This window comes from Protopterus annectens, chromosome 8.part0, assembly GCF_019279795.1.
Source record: "Protopterus annectens isolate FY-2018-M chromosome 8.part0, PAN1.0, whole genome shotgun sequence".
Lineage (NCBI taxonomy): Eukaryota > Metazoa > Chordata > Ceratodontiformes > Protopteridae > Protopterus > Protopterus annectens.
Genome location: NC_056741.1, coordinates 1,571,827,581 through 1,571,853,110, shown reverse-complemented (window position 1 = coordinate 1,571,853,110; position 25,530 = coordinate 1,571,827,581). Strand labels below are relative to the sequence as shown.

The 25,530-nt window shown below is 37.8% G+C and overlaps 1 protein-coding gene across 1 annotated transcript in view; it reads left to right on the top strand.

Moving 5' to 3' along the window:
• The window catches only part of IGSF9B (immunoglobulin superfamily member 9B), a 3,189,659-nt gene that overhangs the window by 1,735,786 nt on the left and 1,428,343 nt on the right, over positions 1–25,530 (top strand). Inside the window, exon 8 of the mRNA XM_044081131.1 lies at positions 13,587–13,729. Coding sequence (XP_043937066.1) covers positions 13,587–13,729 — 143 coding nt within the window. The remainder of the gene's footprint in view (positions 1–13,586; positions 13,730–25,530) is intronic.

Genomic DNA, 25,530 nt, shown 5'->3' with positions numbered 1-25,530 from the left:
GGGTGCGGGTTAAGGTAACTGCATATGGTTTAAAATGTTTACTGTTTTTTTTTTTCCGTTAAATGTATGGTTGGATTATGTGCATATGTGCATTTAGTTGTTCACTGGTTTTTGGGCGGGGGTATAATTAGGATTGGGTGTGTGTGTATGTGTTTGAAAGTGTATAATGTTTATTTTTTGTGGGGGTAGGAACAGCAATTTCTTTCCCTAGGATAGAAATTGCTGTTCTGTGGATATAACATTTTCAGCTTTCACTGAAAATGTGTTGATATAACATTGTTTGCTGTTTTAAGCGCTCGATGTTGCAATATACACCCAGTCTAAACCTCAAGATGCACTCTCTCGAGGCTCTCCTAAAAATGGAGAACATTGATATCTGTGCAGTAACTGAGACCTGGTTCAAAGCTCCAGAGAGCACCCCTGCAATACCAGGCTGCAACTCATACCACACTTTTTGGCCACCAAACCAGGACCAAAACAATAAAGGTGGAAGAGTGTCCATATAGATATTCACACCTGCAGGCTGGTTGCCCAACACAATGCATCTGAAATTCTCCAGGTGCAACTAACACTAGGTAAGACTGCAATACAAATTGTAGCTTGCTACAGATCCCCACCATGACCCTAGATTCTCACTACACCTTTCTAAACATCCTGGAAAATATTAAGATACAACCAAGTACCCTAATACTGGGTGATTTCAACTACCTTGCCATTAACTGGGAAAACTACTCCTGTACCAACACCTTTGCTCAATGGTTCTTGGAATTCATAAATTCCAATGCCCTAGAGCAACTAATTCATAGTCCCACCAGGGGTACCAATATTCTAGACCTGGTCATTGCCAACATGGAAAATTGATGCTCCACACCAGGGGTCACCTCCCTCGTTGGTCAGATCAGACCATAAGCTAATCACCCTTGACATCCACATCCCACCTCCACCCCCTTTAAGGAAACTTCCGTAAAAAACTTCTCCAAATTCAACTTCATGCTTCTCAAGTTAGAAGTAACCAACTTCATGACACCCATGCAGATGGGAACTGGAAGTTCAACTGCTGAATCCTACACTAAAGTGCTGTACGAGCACATTCACTCGTGCATGGACTGAGCCATCCTAAAAATAACCAACTGTCCTCAGGAAGCCAATCTGGTAGTCCCCTGCCATAAACAAGCTGTACAACAGAAGGAAGGAACTGTTGCAGAAAAGAGGAAAAACCAGGATTCAAAAAACTGCCTCACCAGCCTCAGTAGAAAGCTGAGATCCCTCATAAAATCTTCCAAAGCTAGTTACAAAAACAAAATTGCCAAAGATTCCAAAGACAACCACAAGGCATTCTATAGTTATGTCAAGAATCTAAATGGCAATACTCAGATCTGCTCTGAGCTACAGCAGAATGGCACTAGATATACTATACTGATCCCAAGGATATTGCCAATATCCTGGCAGATAAATTCTGTGCCAACTTCACACACCCCCACCCCCTATAGGGCCCCTGTCAATACCGAAAGAATGCCAAATTCCAGTAATTACGGCCACTCGGGTAAAAAACGCACTCTCCAAAGCCAAGAATACAGCATCCATTGGACCAGACAACATCCCGGGCTGTGTACTGCATGAACTACAAAATGAACTGGCATCTCACCTATGTGTCTTGTTTAATCATAGCCTCACCTCAGGCTTCGTGCCCACAAAGTGGCGCACAGCTACAGCCTTCCCACTCCACAAGGGGGGATCCAGTTTGGATCCTGGGAACTACCATCCCATCATTCTGACGAGCCTGATCTGAAAACCAAGGAACGTATTATCATGGAACTTATAAACAAAGACATTGGCAACCTTCAAACACTAGACCTCACCCAGTTTGGGTTCGTGAACCTGATCGACTTCTTTGAATCAGTCTCCAGAGCCGTGGATGAGGGTAAGGTAGTTCACACAGCCTACTTGGACCTCGCCAAGGCTTTTGACACTATTCCCCCATGTGGAATCATAGATAAACTTACTAAGTTGGGCATTAATCCCTATGTCACTCGATGGGTTGCAAACTGGCTTACTGACAGAACACACACTGTAAAAGTAGCCGACTCCAAATCCAGCTCCAGACAAGTGACAAGTGGTGTACCACAGGGTTCTGCCCTGGGACCGTTCTTGTTTGGCATCTATTTCTCCTAAGTACAGGCCAACACTAAGGGACTCTGGCTTACAAAGTTTGCAGATGACTGCAAGCTGGGAGCCAAGCTTTCATTTCCTGATTAATTGCCTCCAACTGTAGACCATTTTCCACTGCTGGCACTTGATGATGGAAAAGAAAAGAAAAAAAAAAAGTCAAATTTACAAATGCAAATAAGAGCTCTTTTAAATTGCAGAGATCTACATTGTTTTTCATTTCTGTTTTCTAGCCTGTTTGCATAGATATAAAATGTCTCCCTTGTCTGCAGTGTAAATTCAGAACACGGATCTATACTTCCATCTGTATGAAAATGGGGCAAATTATTATATTCTAATGTGCACATTTTATGTATATTGTTACAGTACATACCCTGGATACATTGCAGCCAAGAAAAAGTATGTTCTTACTATCATATCACTAGCACAAACAATAGCCACTGATGAGACGTCCCCAACTCAAATTTAAAATACCTCTGCATGCTATACAGAACTGCTTTACAATGTAACATGCAGTTATCTTCAAGACACTTATTATATACATTTTAGCAAGAACAAAAAACTTTTTATCACTTACAGTTCAATCTTCAGTCCCTTCAGTGTTTTCTAAACATTAATGACAAAGTGGAAATTATGGCATTTTGATACAGTTCACAGCTATTCCCTGCAAAAGCACAATGGACCACTCATCACCAGTTTCTTGGTTTTTTTTTTTTTTTTTTTCCTTTTTTGTCCTTTGCTAACTGTGGTACTCAAACTAGGCTCAAGTTTCAAGTCCAAGTTACTTCTGATTGCTGCTGACATCTCTCTCTGTGGAAATTACTATTGTCAGAAAAATAACTAGCAGAGATCCTTCAGCTTGCTGGATACATTTTATTTCCTTCTTAGCCTGGTCTGTATCCAAAAATGTATTTGATCCTCCAGGGAAAAAAATTCTAAAAACAACTACATACAGCAACATGAATCTTAGGCTTGTCTCGCAGTATCACCTGAGTGCAGGGATAAACTTACTTCTCTTCTGCCTAGTGTACAGTGAATAATCATTTTCCACAGGCATTCTGGTGTCCCTAGTTGTCAGTATGTTCCATTCTTCCACAATACTGTTAGGAGCAGCACGTCCTGCTGCTATGAATGCATCTTTACTATGATAGGACATGACTTCTTTCTCACGATCAAATTTGAAGCATACTCGTGATTTGCCATTTCAGTTAAATACATCTTGCTGTGTAATATCAGTCCAGGTGCTTATGTACTTTCATAAAATTAAATCTAGTTATTCTTTTTTCACTTTCTTTGGTATAGCACAAATTTCAGCTCTTTGTGTGTGTCTTCTAATCCAACAACTTCATGAAGCAGTTTTTCTTGAGAAGCTTCAGATTCAGCCAGTCTTACCTTCATTTTACCCCTGATTTCGCAGATTTATGCTCTTACCTAAATATCTACTTAAAGCTTCTTTTATTCTTTCCACATTTTGTCATTTGACCTTATATATTCTTTCAGTTTCTCATTTTAAACACCTCTGAATGTACTGATTTATTTTTACCTCCAAATTACTGCAAATCATGTCCTGTGCCAAAGCTGAAACATCGATTGCTTTTTGCTGAACAACTGCAAGACTTCTCACCATTTCTTTAATCCCCTTGTCAGGTTGATTTTCTCTTACTTTCTATAGATTTCTTCTTTGCTGAAATCCAGCTAATATGGTGACTAGCAGTACCTGAATTTTATGAAATTGTTTTTTACAATCTTTTTTACAGTTCTTTTCTTTTTTCACTATGGGACAGCTCTAATCAACGCATTCTTCAGAATGCAGCACTATTAAAATTCCTTTCTGGGAAATCTCTGACTACATTTGGCATGTCTGTCTCTCTACAGTAACTGAAAACTTTTCTCCTTCAGCTTACTATTACCATCTGCTTTTCTCAGCTCTGCTGCATCCCATTGATTTCAATCTTTTGAGTTTTCAGTTACTTTTGTTTTACTTAAATTTTTCTCTTCTTTTTGACCTTCTGGATGCCATAAACATTGTGGCTACCAAATTTCTAACAATGTACAGTAGTTTGCTGTTTTAAACTGTTCTGTTTCTAGTTTCTTATACTACAGCCCCAACTTGAAGTCTCTATAAAATTATAATAATTTTCTTTTCTTTTCTCTGTCTGTTTGGTTGGTTGGTTAGATGTCTTTGTTGGCCAGTAAAGTCCATCGGGAAAAAAAGATTTTCAGAGGAGACCTGGGGTGAAAGCTTCACAATGAAATTTCATGTTATATGTAAGGTAGCTTATAAATAATTCACAAATACAGATTGGCATATGTTTATTACAATGCTAACAAAACAGAAATTTTTATATGTGAAGTGCCTTAAGGGTGATAGGGAGCTGCAAAAATAAAAGTGTTACTGGAGTACTGCAGTAGATAGATGGATCATAATGGAAAGAAATGGTAATAGTTTGAGATAAACCTGAAGGTATAACTAGGAAGAGAGTTAGTGGAGCAGGTGTACAGACAGTAGTGTGATTAGTCAGTGCATGAAAGGAGTGAAAGTGTGAAAAGTATCAGAGTGGTTAGTCAAATACATAGATGGATGCAGATATACCACAGTGGGTAAAAGCAATGTGGAAGATGAGTCCAAGAATTATCACTCCCCACAGGACAAACGCTACCTGTGCCAAACTCAGTCCAAGCACATAAACTAACATAAAAGGCACAGTAGCGATGCAGGCAGTAAACATAGCACTAACCAAAATGCAGGAAACAAAGCTGAAAGAACTGCTGCTTCATGAACTTTAAAATTCTGATTTATTGTGATACAAACAGGAGACGTGGTAAGCGCTTTCACCTGGATAGGCTTCTTCAGACCAAAAGAACCCCCCCTCTTGTACACCCTTATATGGCAAAAAACGGCGCAAAAACAGATAATCCATTAAAGACACAGTGCAACTATCATAGTACACAACATAAATAAAGTGCTTACTCTAAAATACATCAACCATAGTAAAATAAAAACACCTATACCACTCATAAAATATGAATAGAAATGCATAAAAAACAAAAAACTGCATAAATTCATACTAATTGCACAACACTAACAATAAATCCTCTCATAAAAATGCTCTCATAAAAATGCTCTCATAATATATGTAAAAAGCACAGTCATACATATCACTTCAATCTCCTGGACTTCAGGAAAGGTCTCAATGGTACTTTTTCATTCAGTCCAGGAAAAACATCTGCTCTAAGTCTAACAATCCATTTAGATTCATTAATCCCAGTTCTACCCCTCACACCCCCACCAAAACAAGTGTGTGTAAGATATAATAATTTACAATGAAAAAGATGTGTGGAATCATTAGACAAGACATGTTTGGACAGAGCATTGACAGTGGAATGAATCCTGATATGGTAGAGATGTTCCTTTATCCTGTCCCTCAGCCTCCTGTCCATCTTGCCTACATAAAATGCAGCACAGGCTCCACAGGAGGCCAAATAAACAACATGTGTAGATTCACTTCATGGTTAGTCCCATAGACAGGGTGATAGAAATGGACATCAGTGTCTATGTAACAACAATAGTTGCAACTACCACAGGGTACAGTACCAGCACCTTATCACCTCCACCATCCATAACAGGATAACACAGCAATTTCTTTAAATTCGATCTATTCTTATAGACAAAACCTGGGGCAGCACCCACAATTTCCCTCACATTCGGGTCCAGTGTTAACACACCCCAGTGTGATCTAATCACATCCTTCAACCTACCTACATCCTTAGTATAATATAAGGGCACTCTGAAACCATGATTTCTACTCCCTGCCAGAACACCCTGGGAGGGGCCATCATGGTCCACTCCAGTCTCAGAGAAAAAGGGTGCAGCAGCTTGTACCCTCAAACTAATGAGGTCTGCCAATCCTCTCTCCATATCAGATGTCTGATATTCCCTGCTGTTAAACCTCTCACATAAATACCTAACATCTGCCTCAAAACCATCCTGACTGGGATTATACCATGACGTTCAATATACCTGACACCTAACAATATTACCAAAGATGTAACCTGGATGCATACTGCGTCTATGGAGATAGGAATTATGTCGACACTCCTTTCTGTACACTCCTGTGTTCAATAGGCCACTTTCCAATCTCTGAACGTAAACATCCAAAAAGGAAATCCAATTCTCAGAAACCTCATGGGTAAATTTCAGATATTGCGTTAGACCATTAACTCTCTCCAGGAAGTGAGATAACTCATCTTTCGTGCCCTTCCAAAGGAAAAACACATCATATACAAAATGCCTATAAAACATCACGTTCCTCGAAAAATCACCTATACCAAACAAGAACTTGGTCTCCCATGCAGCCATAAAGAGGTTGGCGTACCTATTGGCACAAGAAGTGCCCATAGCCACGCCATCCATCTGTAAATAGCAATTTAATGGTTTATCTGCTTTTGTGCCTTTTTTGCCATATAAGGGTTTACAAGAGGGGGGGGTTCTTTTGGTCTGAAGACGCCTATCCAGGTGAAAGTGCTTACCACATCTCCTGTTTGTATCACAATAAATCCAAATTTTAAAGTTCAAAACAAGAAAAAAGTCACCTGTACTGGGTGAAGTACCCTAGAACAACGAAGGCAGCAAATGGCAAATAACACAATAGCACGAAAGTTCCAAGGGTACACCAATGGCACAAACTCCAGATATCCTTGGCGAAAAAACCTTTATTGTGACAGACCTGCATCAAATAGTGAGCGCTTTCACGTCCAAATGACGCTTCCTCAGACTTCAATGTTTGATAAGTGAATTAAAGCACTTATATACAATTTCCAAAACTCAGTTAATCAAGCAATTAATCAATTAATATAATAAATGCTTAAAGTGCTGGTGCTTAACAAATAAATTATTCAACATATATTTAAAGACAAACAATCCAAAAATTTTCAAGAAGTATATGTTGTGATATATATAAAAATGACATTGCATAAAACAATAAAACACATTAAAAACTCATTTAAAAGGCATATAAAATGACAACAATTAATGGTCTAATGTTTAAAAGCCTTGGCTGCTAGGAAAGGTCTTAATGTAATTCTATCATTCAGACCATGTATATGTGCCTGAAGTCTAAGAATCCACCTATTCTCTACCTCCTCTGTGCGATTCTTTCCTAGCAGCCAAGGCTTTTAAACATTAGACCATTAATTGTTGTCATTTTATATGCCTTTTAAATGAGTTTTTAATGTGTTTTATTGTTTTATACAATGTCATTTTTTATATATATCACAACATATACTTCTTGAAAATTTTTGGATTGTTTGTCTTTAAATATATGTTGAATAATTTATTTGTTAAGCACCAGCACTTTAAGCATTTATTATATTAATTGATTAATTGCTTGATTAACTGAGTTTTGGAAATTGTATATAAGTGCTTTAATTCACTTATCAAACATTGAAGTCTGAGGAAGCGTCATTTGGACGTGAAAGCGCTCACTATTTGATGCAGGTCTGTCACAATAAAGGTTTTTTCGCCAAGGATATCTGGAGTTTGTGCCATTGGTGTACCCTTGGAACTTTCGTGCTATTGTGTTATTTGCCAAATTTTAAAGTTCATGAAGCAGCGGTTCTTTCAGCTTTGTTTCCTGCATTTTGGTTAGTGCTATGTTTACGGCCTGCATTGCTACTGTGCCTTTTATGTTAGTTAATGTGGAAGATGAAGTTACTGGCAAGAATTTCTGTGGAGGAGACCTGCCAGTAGAGCAAGAAAGACAGTGCCTGGTTTGGGTAACCATTTGAAATGTGAAGACCTGCTAGAGCAAGTCCTGAAATGTGGAGACAATCAATGAAAGATCAGACTTACATATACCATTTCTCAGAATATTCGTTTTTTCCAAGGTATGGTGATCTCTGAGTTGGTATATATAATGAGGGGGTGTAAGCTCCCCCCCTAAAAAAAGTTTTATTAAGAAGAGAGATTTTTTGAGAATCACTCCTGCAAGTTTTCAATCTTTATTTTCAACATTTCTGTACTTGACATTTTGACTGTCAAGATTTCAGTAGGGAGTCACTGGTTTGGTATAGGTGTTCTTTAAACAGGGTTTTGAATGTATTTTGATATTCTATATGCATTAAGTAAGTGGATATCGAGTTACAGAGTTTTGAGACATACTGGGAGAAGGGAGGGGATCTCCAGAAGTATTGTATAACTTTTTTTGTGGATAACAGTAGTTGTTGCTAGTGTGGAGGCCTCTAGTTGGATTGTAGTACTTTAGGATGTTCTGTAGTGCTGTTCGACATTTGTTTTGTGAGTATAATAGATTATATATGGTGATTGTGAGTAGCTAAGGTGGTTAGGAAGGTCAAACTAGTTGTTTTATTGTCAGCTTGTGATGAGTTGTTATAGTAGGTTACCAATTTAGTTTTATAGATGATGTTAATATTTGTAAGAATTGAGGAGTCAAATAGAGCAGCGATGGAAGAAAATAAACTGATGCTAAGTGAGGAGTCATAGGGCAGTGATGGAAGATGCTAAGGTACATCTGGCAGTATCAGTCAAGTAGTATTTGACACAACAAAGTCATCCTAGTTAGTTTTTCTTTTTTTTTTATTTTTGAAAGAGTGAAGTTTATGATGATCAATTACAATTCCAAGAAATGATGTCTGACTTAGAGTTTCCATTATAGTGGTGTTATTTGAGGTAATGTGAAATGTATGTTTCTGGTTTGGATATTGTTTTGGCATGAATAGCATCTATTTGTTTTATTTGGGGACAATTAAGAAGTAAATTAGAAAGTTTAAGCCAAGATTCAATGCCAGTGAAGGCCTTTTGGGTGATTTCCTCTAATTTAGTAATGGATAAAGAGGAACAGATGAGTGGGAAATCATCAGTATATTGTATGAGGGTGGCTAGTTTAACAGCAATACAAAATTTATTTATGAAGATGTTAAATCAAAGGGGGGGCTCAGTTTTGATTCATGAAGACTATGAAAGAGATGGATTTAATTTTTTTGAGCTCGTGTTGCTATTTAAATGGGTTTCTGCCAAATGGATAGATAGCTGTAGAACCGGAAGAAGGGAGAGAGTGAAAGGCTGAGGTTAGCAAGTTCAAAGAAGAACCTTTGGTGAAAGACAGTATCACAGGCTTTAGACAGAGTGAAGAAACTAGGTTGGCCTCACTTCTTTTTTGATTAACTGCGTTAGTGAAATTAGGGAGAACTGTTTTTGTACTGTGGCTGGGCCTGAACCCATGATGGGCATACCTGTCAACCTCTTAGAGCAAGAAATCTGGACAAAGCCATAAGTAAAAGTGGGACAAAGTCCCAAAAATAGGGACAATTTTTAAATATTGCTTTTACAAACTTAGAAAGTTGATAGAATAACAGGTTTTACTGAGGGGTATGAAGTCTAAAACTCAAATGTCTGTCTTTATTTTCTGATTTCAATCTTTAATGAATTGCCACTAATTTGCCAGAAAAAATCACAATTTTATGAAAAATGGACCACAAATATGAGGCAAAAATCTGGAAATTCTACGAAAAACTGGTACAGCTGAGAGGTATGATGATAGGTTTTAGAAAGGAGATTGCATGTGGTTAAATTTTGCATGAGCTGTACATGAATACATTTTACTAGCATAGTTGGAAGAAGTGTTAGGACAGATGTAGGTCTACCATTTATTAACTCAGTTGATGTACTTCCTTTATGAAGTGATCCAATATGGGATTTTTTCCAGGTGGATAAGGTATAGTTTTCCATAACTGACCAGTTGATCAGAATGAAGATGGGGAAAGCTAATGGGGAAAGCTAATGCCAGCTGCAGCAATTTTTATAAATTCAGCTGGAATTTTGTTGGCAGCTATAGTTGATTATTTTACTTTAGATAGAAACCTTCTTATGGGTGAAGATGACACAAGGTGAAAGGAAAATGACTGTCTGAAATTTGTTAAATCATGTGGAAATGAGAGGGAAGAACCGGGTTATCACTGATCAGAAAAACTACTATCTGGATAAAATGGTCATTGAATTGAGTACATGTGGAATTATTTTTGTAAGTAATAGTAGGACTGGGTGTGTTAGTTAGGCCTGCATATATTTGTTTATTTAGAGGGGGCCAGAATAATTTGGGATTATGTTGATGCTTATTTTGGAGAATGTTGTAGTAAGATTTTTTTGTGTGTTTTAACATGGAGGCTGGTAAGGTTTTTGAGATACCTAAGTTTTGGAAAGTTGATTGTGTTGTTTTATAGAATTTTTTTATGCTTTGCCCCTCCCTTTGCAGAATAAATTGCTGGTCTCTTTGGCTTTTCATAGTGCTATTTCATATTTTATCCCTTTTGTTTTGACTGAGGCCAATTTATTTAGAATTTGCAGTAAGTGTAGTTTCAGTGGGTGGCTTCTTCATCAAGGGGTATTTTTGTTAGCATGTTCTGTGCGTACAGAGTCATAGCTGAGATAAATGTTGCTTTGTAAAATCTAGTTAGATTATGTATCTGACTGTATATAATATGTTTGTGTAAGCTAAAGTGTTCTCTTATTACATAGGCTGAGAGATAGTCACTAACTATACCTGCTAAACATCCAGAGAATTTTATCTTATTTGGTTAATTTGTTAATATCCAATCAATCATGGACTCCCTGTTTTTGTTGTATCTGGTGGGGGGAATTAATTAGCTGGATAAAGCCAAATAAGTGTATTTAGTCCTTGCAGTTGTTGCAGTTTAGAATTTGACAGCCTTATATTAAAGTTTCTTGGTAGATATTAAGTCATCAAGTGAAGGATGTTTTCTGTGGTATTAATGTCATTGCTTGGTGGGATATTAGTTTCTGACAATCATATGGACTTTCTTTGGTTGATTTTGATGTGAGTGGGTAGAATTTCAACTTCTTTGAATTTTGGAATATTCAGGTTGGTTGGGGTATTTTGGGGGGTAAAAAATAGGGTAATGGTGTTTTTGTAAATAATTCATATGTCGCCTGCTCTCTTATGGTCTCCATCCATTCTTAGTATACTCAACCCTAGAGAAGTTATTTCATTGTCAGTTATTTCTTGTTCAGGCCAGGTTTCTGTGGCAACTACAATATATGGAGAGCAGAATGCTAGACATGCATGGATATCATGGATTTTGCTGCAGATACTTCCAAGATTTATGTTTGAAACAATTAAGCTCAATTCATGAACCAAGTGAAAGATTGTCATGGAGTCATTTGGTATAGGGGAGCTGGGTGTCATTAGTGGCTGTTGCACGGGGCCAAGATTTCTGTGAATATCACCACTAAGTTTCACAATGTGGGAGGGTTAGATATTGCTACAGTGCCATTTGTTTTTAGTTTTATTGCTAATGAGGGAGTGAGAGTCTTAACCTTTATATACCTGTATTGGAAGCTGTGTGGTTTAGTGATGGAGATGATATAAGATATGAGGCTAATACGGTAATTAGTCAGATAAGCAAGCATTATGAGTCTTAGAATCAACAGTGAGTGTCTTAGTATGATAGAGATTAAAGTGAATGGAAGGGCGAGAGAGAACTTTAGGTAGTGTTTAATGGAGTAGACTGGAAGTAAAAAGGTATTGTTATATGATCTGACAATATCCTGGAGAAAGAGAGAGATGTGTTGTTTGAAGAAATGAAAAAAGGTAGATTATTATAAAAAAGTGGAAGGTATGTGAGTGGGAATAGAAGGGAATGTTAGAATAACAACAGGTGATGGAAAGGATGGAAAAAGTGGTATATCCCTAATGAAGTGATAAGGAGATAGAAGTGAACATTACTGAGGAGAAAGAATGATTGTATAGTTATAATTTGGAAAAGAACATTTATGATTGAGAGATAATTGCGATAATACGCAGCTGGGGTTAGTACACTTTATTTGTAGATGTATGGTACAAGGTAGAGAGGAAGAGTACATTTTGGTTTTGGGTAGTGATGGATGTGGCTATTTATGTGGGGAGTGGTGGTGGGATCAGTGATGGAGGAAAATGTTGAGATGGTGCTGATGAGATTCTTACAATGTAAGGTGCTTGGGTTGGCTGTTTAAAGGTGGGAGGGGACCATGTACAGTATAAGTGTAGATGATGAAGAAGGGGTAGGTGGGAAATGGGGGTGCAAAGCAGGGCCCACAGTGGAGATAATTCTCGGTATCCATAAACTATCAGTAATCTGGTTGAGAACATCAGCTTGAGCCTGTTTTCAAATTTGTAGGTAAGATCTTAGACATTGCTCAAAGTATCAATCATTTGTATCAGTAAATCATCTTCAAGGCACGGAAAAAGAAAAACAACAAAAATACATAGAACAGAACTGTCTATACAGAAAAGAGGGAGATTTGCTAATACGATTTAGAAAGTGCAGGATGCCAGTTAGAGCAGGATAAGCTCATTAATTACTGAGAAGAGGGAAAAGGGAATCTAAAGCTGGAAAGGGCTAGTGGAGGCTAGTTTGAGCCTTGTGCTGTAAAAGAGCCAAAAATAGACCACTGAGTATAGGTCAAGCACTGAGGCATTAAACTTTTAAAAGAAAGTAAAACATAAATACCTCTGACACGTAGTTTCTGTTTGGGTCGGTAACATCTGTCAGGGATGCTTGTTTTTGTTAGTTTTGCTTTGCTAAATTTGTTAGTGAAGATTTGTTTTACAGATACTTACAACTATATAGTGTCTGAGAGGGTTCAGTCCATATCTATCTGGCTAGTGCAAGTGACCAAAGTTAGGCAGTTGGGGGATAACATACCCTCAGAGGGACTGAATGAGATCAAGTAGTGGGCCAGGTAATATCTTGCAGAACTTGACTTGCATCTGTACCTAGACTGTGTTGTCTTCTCAATATAGCAAGACCTGAGAAGTTATTGTACAGATTTGTCCCTGGCTTTTAGAGTGTGTACTGTTGCTACACCAAGGGAAATTCCTTCCCAAAGAGCAGGTTAGGATATTATTAAGCAATCCCATCCCCCCTCATTCTTTTCCTCCAGCACTTTGGCTGCAGTTTTTTTTTTTTTTTATCTCCAGCAGGTTTCCTTCCTGTGATAGTAGAAGAGTTTCCACCCCTTTCTGTTTTAATCCATGTTTGGAATTAGTAAAATTCATAAGGTATGATTGAGTGTGGATTTTTGTAGGCAGATGTATGGTCAGGAAACATGGATGTGTTGCAACTGCCATAGATTACTATATCTTGTAAGGGGCATAAAAGACAACAGTCTTTGCATAATGCAACAAGAGCCCAGTGCTTTTGGGGGTTTCTTTATTTACAAGCAGTCAGCAATTTGGGGGCTGCATATTTTGCAGCCCAATACAACCATAGAAAACATAAAACAGTGTAAAAGTTATGCATCACAGTACATCTAGCCCTCTAGCAAGTAGGTTTTAATACTGCAGTACACCTATATGTCTGATTTTAGGAGATACTTACATGTGAAATTGTTTTTCCAATGACAGATCCAGCCAGAGTTGTTAACATGCCACCAATCATCTATCTTCCTATTGGGTTGCCTGGATATATTCGCTGTCCTGTGGAAGCAGAACCCCCAGTCTCGCTTGTGAAGTGGAACAAAGATGGTCGTCCACTAAGGCTAGAAAAGGTAAATATAAATGGACTCTGTTTACTTTGAAATAAAATGTAATACTCTGCTATATCAACCTTCAGAATTTTCACTCAGTTTAGAATGGAAGTATATGACTAACAGTAAATATTTTTAAAGTCATAGCTCTAAGTAATGTGAATAATATTTTATTGGCAATGGGGAGGACATTACAGGTGACATCCCTTTAGAATACATACCCCCCCCTTCGCAGGTCAGACAGGTTGCGCAACCAGACTCCAGCACACTACCATTATCGTGCCAATTCATACAGGGCAAATTACAGGAATTAGACCAGAAGGATGATTTAATAAAACAAGATGGGAATATTCTTCAGCTCAACCAATACAAGATTATTAATTACAGTTCTTTGGATGTTTCCCCAGAACATTTTGAACTTTTTGTAAAAGGATTCAAGTTTATTCCCTTAAGGAAAGTTAGTATTCCCAGGGCCATAGTTGACTTGAAACTATTTTTAAGGAAACAAAATCTAGGGTTAATGTTTGAAGGAACTGGTTACCATACTAATACACATTCTAAATTAAAGAAGAGGAGTGTATTTAATCCCCCACTTCACCCACAGTTAAAAAATTTGGAAAAAGTGATTGAAAAAGAAATTAGGAACACTGTGGGTTCACATCAGGTGTTTCCAAATTTATCCAAGAAAGAACTCAATTTACTGGAATGTTTGAAAGGTAATAAAACCATTCGAATTATGCAACCAGATAAGGGGGAGGTGCAGTAATAATGGATGCTATCTTATATGAGTCCAAGATGAAGGAAAGTTTGCAAAACACTGTTAATTACACTAGAGCCTCAATTAATGAAATTAATATTTCAAAAGCCAAAATAAATTTGTTAATCAATGATTTATTACTTGAAGGTTCCATTGATTTGTAAACTTTCAATTTTCTTACTACTCAGAATCCCAGGGTTCCCTCAGTTTTTGGCATCCCGAAAGTTCACAAAGACCAAAATGATCCTCCATTGAGACTTATAGTGGCTTCGGAAGGTTCTATAACAACCCACCTAGCAAAATATGTTGACACAAAATTAAAAGCACTGTCCAACCAGGGGACAACTGTGTTAAAAGATTCATGGGATTTTTTAAGGCAAGTCAAGACCTACCTCTTTTCCGAAAACATAATTTTCATTACCCTGGATATAGTAGATTTATTTGGATCAATTCCACATGATATTGGACTGCTGTGGTTAGAGGAAAGTATGGCACACCATGTAGGATTTTCAGTGGATGTTTTTAGAACTTGTCTTCTTTTGATGGAAGTAATTCTTAAGAACAATTATATGTATTTCCAAGGGGGATTTTTTAAGCAAGAAAGGGGAGTTGCTATGGGGGCTAAATGTTCTCCAACATATGCCAACATTATACTTTCATGGTGGGAGATTTTATTTATAAATCAATGTGAATTTGTCAACTGTTGGGCTTTCTACAAACGTTTTTTGGATGACATAGTCATCTTTTGGACTGATACATTGGAAAGGTTTTATGAATTTTTGGACTATATTAGAAGTACCACAAGTTTCTTGGATTTTACATATAATATTAATTTTGATGAGTGCATTTATTTGGATGTTTCATTAAAGAAAAGTGATGATCATTTTATTTCTAAGATACATAGGAAACCTACATTTTCAAATTCCTACCTACATTTTTCTAGTGGGCATCCATTTGGTCAAAAAAGAAATATCCTTAAGGGGCAATTAATCAGGACCAGTAGGATGACCTCTGAGGATTTTGATGTTTACAAGGACAGTGAATATGTTATAGGTATGTTTAAGGAAAGGGGATATCCCGCCTATTATATAATAGATGAAGTATATCATGTAGTACTTGAAGGTAGAAAAGGTAGATTCGCCCCTATTTTAGAACAGGACAGTTCCGATACTATAATTCATCCAAGGGATTCTGGTGATATCCATAATTTTTCAAATGCATTTATTATGGATTATACAGGTGATGCAGCAATACTCAAAACCATTATAAACAAAGAATGGGATAGATTTAGGGACCTTACAGAACTTGAATACATAAAAAGTCAGTCCCTAAAATTTATATATCGAAGGGATATGAACCTCAAAAATATTTTTGAGTTTGGGGGAGTTACTAAGACTACGGGTGAATCACACAGAATAGGTACATACAAATGTGGTTCTTGTTCCCAATGCCAATATATCCAAAATGGTATTAGTATTTCTATTCCCAGTAGAAATAGATCCATTTCTTGTTCCAAATTTGCCAATTGCAACACACAAGGGGTTGTATATATTGCCACATGCCACTCCTGTACTTCCTTCTATGTGGGTAAAACAGAAAGGAAGTCGAAATCCAGAATATATGAACACTATTACGAAATGAAAATAAATAATGTCAATAATGCATTGTTCCGGCATTCCCAAGTTTGTAGGGATTCTGTATTTCACTTTTTTGTATTGGAGGTTGTACCAAAAGAAATTAGGGGTGGCATGTGGGAAACTAAACTTGAATACAGGGAATTATTTTGGCAGATAATATTGGATGCTACCAAAGAACCAGGTTTGAATGAAATGCTTTCTATCATCCCTGTTCTAAAATTAAGGGCTGCCAAATTGTAATTTATTCATTGGCCATTAGATGGTGGTAGTACACCACTTTTAAAAAAGTTAACACTGTATAGGCATTGATATTAGATATATGTTATAAAATATTTTTAACATAAACACATTTTAAAAAAAAAAAAAAAAAAAAAAATGTAATTGATGGTTAACATTATTAATATTTTAAAATACTTTTTTAAAGATTTTGAATGTGAGTAATGGCTGTTGGTTTATTTTAATTAATTTAATCATTATTATATTGTTAATTGAATTAATAAATTTACCAATTAGTGTGTGTATATAAGGTGTGTGCATTTCAAGGAAGTTGTATGTGAATTTGTGTTTCTCTGACGAAGGTACTCGAAAACGCACTTTTGTTATTACAAGCGTTATTAAACTCAACAGCTCTTCAACCTTTTCAGTGGTTCGTTTTGTTTAATATAAGGAACTGATTCTTTCAACATTCACTTGGTTTTTGGGTCTCATACCCTTATTTGGTCTCCGGAGTGAACTTGGATTGGTTTTTAATAATATTTTATTTCTATAGACTAAGAATTTTCTTAATGAGTACTTGCTTATGAAGTTTCATAGAGTATCAATGACTTTGGTATTTGTTTGTGTGTGTTTAATCAGAGAGTAATTTGTCCCCAGTCTCCCATACTAAACTTTAAATAGTTTTCTGTTTGCATAACTCCATATATATAATGCATTTGTATTTTTAACTAGTGCATATTTCTGTTTATATTGATGCAAATCTTTATTTACTGGTGATACAGGAAGATATTTTATAGAACATACACAACACTTGGACTCGGTCTTCTGCTTCAGATCTTTATCAATTGCTAATCCAAGCAGTCAAGCTGAATATCTATTTGCCCATTTGACAGGTTGACAGATTTATTGACTAGGCATTACTGACTTTAGTTCATAGCTAACCTCTCTGAGAAAGATTCAGGGTTTTTAGCCATGGTTAGCCAGGGTGTGTACTTTAACCCTTCACTTTCTGACTACATAGGTATCCTTACAGGATGCTATTATCATTTTAACTTGATTCTGAACATTATTAAATTAAAATTAAAATTAAATTGGTAGTTTGTCATTTAAAGTGCATTTTGATATCTTTCTGATCTGAATTTTTCTCATCTGCAGCAAGCCCTTCCTATCTGTCTTGTTGTGAACCATGCAAAGTGTCACAGTTTAAAAGCAATGTAGATGAACCACCTCTAAAGTACTGGTACTTTAATACAATATCTGTCTATGCCAGACATATTCTAGCCATGTTCTTCTAATATCCCTCCACATTCCTCCACATATCTCCATTGTCATGTCATATAGTACCAGGGAGCTACATATTCTAGCCATGTTCTTCTAATGTCCCTCCACATTCCTGCACATATCTCCACTGTCATGTGATACAGTACCAGGGGTCTATCTGATACTAATACACGTTCTGCAAAGAGTAGTGCTCCTTTTTGGGATGTGTCTGCTTCAGATATTAATTTTCATTTCTAGATGTTACCCTGACATGCTGGTTTAATTTACAAAACCATAATATATCATGTCTGCCATGTTTCATTTGTTTCTAAACTTTTAACTTACTAATGAAATTTAAACACTGGGTCATATATGTATATATAGATATGGGAGCACTCTTGCTAATTGAAAATCCCAGTTGTCAACATCTGTTTTGTCAACACACTTTGGATGGCAAAAGAGATGGTCAGCAAGTGTGTGATAACGGGTTTGTATAAGATAAATGAATGTTTATCTTACCAAACATTCATTATCAAAAGTCCTGGACCTCAAACTCAATATTGTGGGGAGTTGCACCCCCCACACCCTCCACTAAATATATATACCAACTCCAAGATCACACTACAGTGAGGAAAGGGCAAATATTCCGATCTTCCCTGTACAGCGATCTCACAAAAAGCATATCGTGGTCCGGGATTTTCGATTATAAGAGCATTCGGTAGGAAAAATGTTCATTTATCAAATATAAACCCTGTGATATCGACAATCCCAAGGGTTGAGTAGTCTTGCAGTAAGTATATTTAATTATTGGTGGCATAGGTGCAGAGAGGGACATGTGCATTAGGGTGTCTATCTTTTTTTTAGCTTTTATGAGATCAGTATTTTTAGTGTCTTATCTACTCAACGCTAGATTAACTTTAGTAGATACATGTATATATACAAATATAAGCCAAACCATTAAAACTGTAAACAAGAAACTCGGGTCCATGTACAGAATAAAGAACTTTCTAACCCCTATTGCCAAACTAACCATTGCTCGCACCCATCTCCTCTCCACACTCTTGTACGCCTCCCCAGTACTGTCTTTTCTCAAAAAGCGAGAACTCAATATGCTTTCTGTTGCCTATAATCACATTGCCAGATTTATAACAGGAGCACCTTATCGAACCCACCACTGCCTTAACCTAAAGAAAATTGGCTGGTTGGAATTGCCTAATCTTCTCAAACTCAACCAACTCACAGAAGCTTTTAAAATAATCAAGCACCCGGATAGAACTCCGTCACTGAGCAGTATACTGAACCCCTACACCAACCTAAACTGCCTTCGATCGTCAAACAGTGTTCAAATACTCACCATTAAATCTATGAATATGGGTGGCGATGCTCTCTACGCTAACTCCATTGGAAAGCCTTGGAACTCCCTTCCAAACAACCTAAGAATTATGACCTCACTTAATCAATTCAAAAATAATCTCAAAGAATACCTTAAGTCACACTGGCTATGCCCCTGTTCAGAACCAGACTAACCTGTTGACCTCTCACCACCTTAGTCTCCCCCCTTTTCAGAGTTTATAATCTTTATCTCTTACCTTTAAAATGTTACCATGTTATCCTTGTTTAAGACTATGTGAATGTCCTATAATCAGCATGCACAACCTTTTTGTTTGTCTTTCATCCTATGTTAATCCTACCTCTTATGTGTGTAAATGCACCATGTCTTCTCATTATGTTGAAGCTATTCTCCCCGGGCCTCTACTGAAAAAGGACATGTATCCAGCTAGACTAGCCCGGTCAACAAATGTAAAATAAAATAAAAATATTTTATATGTGTGTGTGTGTGTGTGTGTGTGTGTGTGTGTGTGTGTGTGTGTGTGTGTATATATATATATATATATATATATATATATATATATACACACACACACACATATATATATATATATATATATATATATATACACATGGAGAGAGAGAGAGAGAGAGAGAGATAACAAAAAAATATCTGTAGTTAAGTCCTACCTCTCAGTTTTAGAGGCCTGGTTTCAGTCCTGATTTCCGTTTACTGTCTCGGTTGAGTATGCGTGTCCTTTTCATGCCAGCTTTTTTTTCCTGGTTGGTCTTCTTTTGTCCTACTTAGCCACAGATATATTGTTTGCATAAGCTACTCTATAATTATCCATATGTGTACTGATTTTGCACTCACATCCCAATGTGTGGATGAAAAGGCTCGCAAATGGTCCATTTCACTGACTCAGTTAACAAACAAGTAATCTGAAATTAAATTAAACTGAATTAAATAGCAAAGATACCAAATTTGTGTATATGAGGAATGCAAATTGCAAATGTTAAGGTTCAGGTATTTTTTGTTTAATCAGGATAGACTTCACTTCTAAGGTCATGATTTGCATTATTTTTTTCTACTAAAGTTGGGCAGTTATGTTACACTTACTTTTTGTCCTGGTCCCCTTCAATAAACACATCACACCAAATGACATTTGACGACTTTTATTAAACTTCCATAAACATAACTTTGTTAACCAATATTTATTAATTACAACTGACACATAGTAAAGTTGATATTAATCACAGCATAAACGACCATGTAATGTTAACTAGAACAGCGTGACCTCGTTCTTCATGACCCAGTAAGTAAGTTCATACCTCCACTAGCTTACTTTGCTTATGAAGCAGTGTACCATCGCTCACTTCATTTCCCATTTACTGAATTATACATGCAACCAAATAAGCGGCGTCCTTACCTCATCTCACTTGTTTTACTTATCAAGCAGCATCCAACTGCTCACTTTCCTTTCCCAACTCATTGAAATGAACATCCAGCACCAAAGGGGGAATAGAAGAGAGCAAGCCCCTCTTCTCTGCCCACCAGCCTGACCAGGCTGTCCCCCCTCTCACTTACCAAACTTCCAACAACCTAACTGCCCATTAAAAGGCATTAAGCCAAACAACATTTGGTACACTCCATCCTCTCTAACCAAACTGGATCCGTGTCATCACCCCCCAAAGCTCTGTCATATAAATAGTCAAAGTAACCAATTGCCTAACAGCTGAAGTTAAACCAGTGATCCTTCTCCAATGCTAAAGTTATCCTAGCATAACCTCTGTATATTAGCTAAATTCCCACTTACCTAACTACCAGTAGTAGCTTCACAGTGATTCCCAGGTCAGCACCTGCCAAATGTACCAGCAAAACACTAAACCCAAGCCATGAAACCATGCAAGACAATTGCCCACCATCATGCCTAACTGCATCCCTATTGTACCGCCCAATGTACATATTGATGTCCACAATTAAATTTCCTTAAAAATCAATATAACAGCAATCCTACCATCACACCAACTACCCGATATAAATCAGAAAACCTTCAATGACCTCATAGCATTTGCTGACCAGCAACTACCCTCCAAATGACTTCAATACATCCATAAAAGAAAATGCCACATGAACTGTAGGCCAATAACCTCCATTACCAAATACAACCTCCACAATACAAGCTATCTTGTCAATAGCCAATGTCTGTCAATCTTCACATTATCAAACCTACTCCAACCCTTCAAACCAATGAACCATCAACCAAGATTAAGTTCACATAGCCTTGTCACCCGTGCAACTATACTACTCTCAACTGAACTGCTTTACCTTGTTCCTAAGCCTGACAAATAATTAAATCTTTCCCACCAAATTCTTTCCCATAGGCAGCTGCAACACAAATCTGACCAATCTGGCAATGGCCTACCTAAAAGCCACTAAAACTATGATGCCTGCTAAACTGAAACCAACTCCAAAATCCCACATTGCTGTCTGCAATCGTCCTACTCTTCAAACGAACAACAAGCCACAAACCAATCCCCCAAAAGTATGCCCCAACCCAGCCCTCCTACCACATTTGCAAACCACTGCAAATCTCCATAAACAACCCAATGCATCTACCAAAAGCTCAACCACATCCTTAATCCACTGCTTGCCCTTAGATTTCCGATTTAAAGCGTTCCTTTCAGTGTGTCACCTTCACATCCAATAATGAAACAAACCCTAACAACATCAGCTAGAAGACCCAAAACCATGCCCAGCTTAATCCTTATAACTTCAGCCTAGCCAGTGGGACACCTAGTTCCTACCTATCTCCAACACTCGCATACCTGCAATAGTCCATCAAACCTTGCCTACTCTTAAAAGTCGCACATATAACATACCACCTCTTATCAGCTCAAAGGAAAGATTATCAAACAAACCAAGTATCCTACCCATCCCCCTGTCCTACCCTGCCATAGCTCCACAATCACTTCCTTCCTTTCTAAGAGAGGAATAGTCCTACAAATTGACCCCCACACTCCTTGATGCAATAGAAAATCCATAAGAAGCCACATCAATTATCCACATAACCAAGATAGCCTACATAATTCAGGCTGCTGCAAACACAATTAACCAACATGCCTTCCCCATCTGTCACCTGTACAGCTGAATACCTACCTACACAGTTTAAAAAAGTGTACTAAACCTACAAGCCATCCACAAACATACCGCAACTTTGCCCCCTTTAACTTAACAGTATTGGCAAGACCAAGGCCGTATGCTACTGCAACCAAACCCAATGCAATACATGGAAACTAACCTAAAGAAATTTAACACCCAGAGGTCCCCTGGCATGTAGGCAGTAAACCATTAAAACCTCATACCTTACTAACTGATCAGACTAACCCCATCCACACCAATGAATTCACATATCCTGGTACTCTCCCATTCCAAACCGTTCTTCCTAGCAACAAAAGGTAAAAAGATCACCTTCGCTGCCCCCTGGGCTTGCTGACTAATCAGTCATCAAGCTCCCAAAATCCAACCCAACCACAGTTATGACTCTGCCCCATCTGTGGACAACCCCAAACTCCCCATAATTAAACCTAAACACGCGTTACTCCGAACCCCTGATGTATGTCATCTTTAGTAGTCCCCAAAGTACTCACATACCGCTCAAACTCTCACATGCTAAAATGTGCAGATAGGATTGAATCACTACCTGTGATATCACTCTGTGAAGCTCCAGCAGTCAAAAACCACTTTGCAGCAACATCCCTCACCAGACAAGACCACTTCCTTCGGACCACCAACTGATATGAAGTCTGTTCTGACGCCATCTGTGACCTCATTGCATACCACTCTAGCAGCTGAAACACCCATCATAGCACCACCATCTGCAAGAAAAAGACAAATGTAAATCATCTGAAATACATAAAAACATTTAAAAACAACCTACCCACCTTTCTGTGCCACATCCAAGACCCTATTACTACTTGGCCCAAAACATCTCCCTCTTGTAGGACTGATTATTACCACATTCTCAATTGGCAGGTCTTTATTTGGGCAATGGGGAGCTATGCTTACCATAATCCTCCCCCACGGCCGTTAGAAACGCACAATGTATGAGCACCTAGTGGTGTTCTTCTCAGATGACTCAGAACCTGCGAAAAACACACATTCTCGCTCCTCCCCTGATAAAACTACAGCCCTCAATTAATTGTAGGGCAAAGGCCCAAAACTAGGGCTGTTTTTTTAAGACTGCTCTTGCAAACTTATATTGGTAGATGGTTTAGCATGAAGTTTCTGAAGGTAAGAATTCTTAACTCAAATGTCTGTCCTCATTTCTAACTACAAGCTTTAATGGCTTGTTAGTAATTTGCCAGATAAACCACCATGTTATGAAAACAGATGAAACTATGTGGGAAAGATCTGGACATTATGTGCAGACCTCTTCTTCCTGCAAAATTCATACATGAGATATATATATATATATATATATATATATATATATATATATATATATAGCTAGCATTATTTAGCAGGCAGCAATCCTCACTGAATTGCCCAAAAGTAACAGGATGGAGTAAATCTGGCCAGTTAGGTGGTGTGCCCCTCACTCTCTCTTACTACATGTGTTCAACTCCAACCACCCCCAAGCATTTGCATAAACTAAACCACCATTAATCATGGCCACTTCTCAGCCCCCAAATCATCCCAGGAAAATGCTGTCCTTGCACCTGTCAATGAGAACCAAAAGTACAAGTTCAAAAGGAATGATTTCTTCTTATCTGAACCTAACAAATCTGCAGCTAAAATTCTAATCCCAACAGCATTTCCTCTGGGGTTGTTATTCCATTGTTCACCTTGCCAAGTAGTCACCTTCTCCTTCACACCACTTAAAAGTAGTTGTATTTATGTCATATCTCATAGTCCACTGTCTGACTATCCTGTACTATTCTGATCTGTCCATCAAGCACTGAGTGGCTATACTTCCACCCAAGAGATCAGCAGGCTCAGAGCCTGTCAAGAAGGGACCCTACAGAGAGCAGCACCTTTGAAATACCCAAAGCAGGACACGAGGTATCTTTCACAGTGTCCAAACAAAAGAGCCCCTGACTGTTGATATCTATAATTTGCCACTAATTACCACACCACACCTTTATAAAAGAATGGACTAGACATATGAGGCACAATTCTGGACAAAATCTTTATAGTTGAGCTCCCTCCACCCCAGAAAGCAACAGATCTCAACCTTAAACGTCTCTACCAACTGCCAGGATTCATGGTCGCATATACATAACCAGAACCAAGACAGTGTGTTGTGAGGATGGTAACCTGCCTGCTGATGCCCTCAATGTAAAACACCTGCATACTACTAGAGCGGGAAATCTGATGGACACCATGGGACAATCAACCAGGGATTTTTTTTTTTTTTTTTAAATAATAAGCTCACTCCCAAGAATGTAAAGGTGAATAGAAAGAGTCATATGCAGTTTATGAGGAACCAAGCCAACTTATGCATCAAGTATGCTCTGTCTGTGAAATTTAAACAGCTATCCATTACTCACATCACTCTCCACCCTCACCGTAGCAATCAAGGCCATACTGCACCTGCGCGGAAAGCCTCCTGTCCCACAAAAACTCCGACACAAAGATGTATTGCTCAGCTGAGAACTACCAAAACCACAGAACCCTCCAAGAACTAATTAAACTATCCCCACCAATGAAGACTTTTAAGAGGAAGCTCCACAAATGCTCTTCCTTATGACAGAAAACTGAAACCTCTTCAAAAACTTCACAAAGGAAAATGTGTAGTGCCATGCAAGGATTCAGACTTACCTTAAACCTTGCACCACTGAAACTGAAGCGCGCAGTCTTAAACGTCAGTGCCAACTGCAGGACCTGCTTCACCACCATTGGTACTTCATTCACACCCCTGATAATAACCACATTAACTCAAATAACTGAATAAGGTAAGAGAAAGTGAAAAATAAATGAAAATATAAATGCTAAGAACTGAATTAATCCAATACACCAGACCCATTCCCTTCATTGTTTAACCTGCCGTAGCCAACTTACTAATTTTAAAATTAAATGTAGTCCCTAATTTATGTAATATATACCCTTTATCCCTACCCCTTGGCAAATAACTATAGTGACTAAAAACCTCACCATACTAAGGTCACCTTTGAAACAATTATAGTTGCAAATAGAATGCGAGGAGAGGGAGGAAAAAAAATATATATATATATACCTTTTTAGTCATATCAATAGTAACCCAAGGCCCAACGTTCCTGACGGTTGTCTTGGATGTAATCCTGCTGTATAGCAACTTTGTACCAAAATGTGATTCCTTACCCAGTTACACCTGCCTAAACCCCTAAAGCCTCACCCTACCCTTACCTCATTTCCTCCCAATCATCCCTCATTCCTATTTAGTGATTACATCCCCCCACTCTCTTAACTCCCACTACTATATTTATCTAACCTCCACCTGAAGATGTCCCTGGACAAATTGGTTTGTTATCAAACCTCAAACAAAATAAAAAAGCACACTCCAGGGAGAGTCGTAATGGCTAAAATCCACTTTAATCCAAAAAATAAACAAGTATTGAGCACGTTCGTCCCTAACACTCTG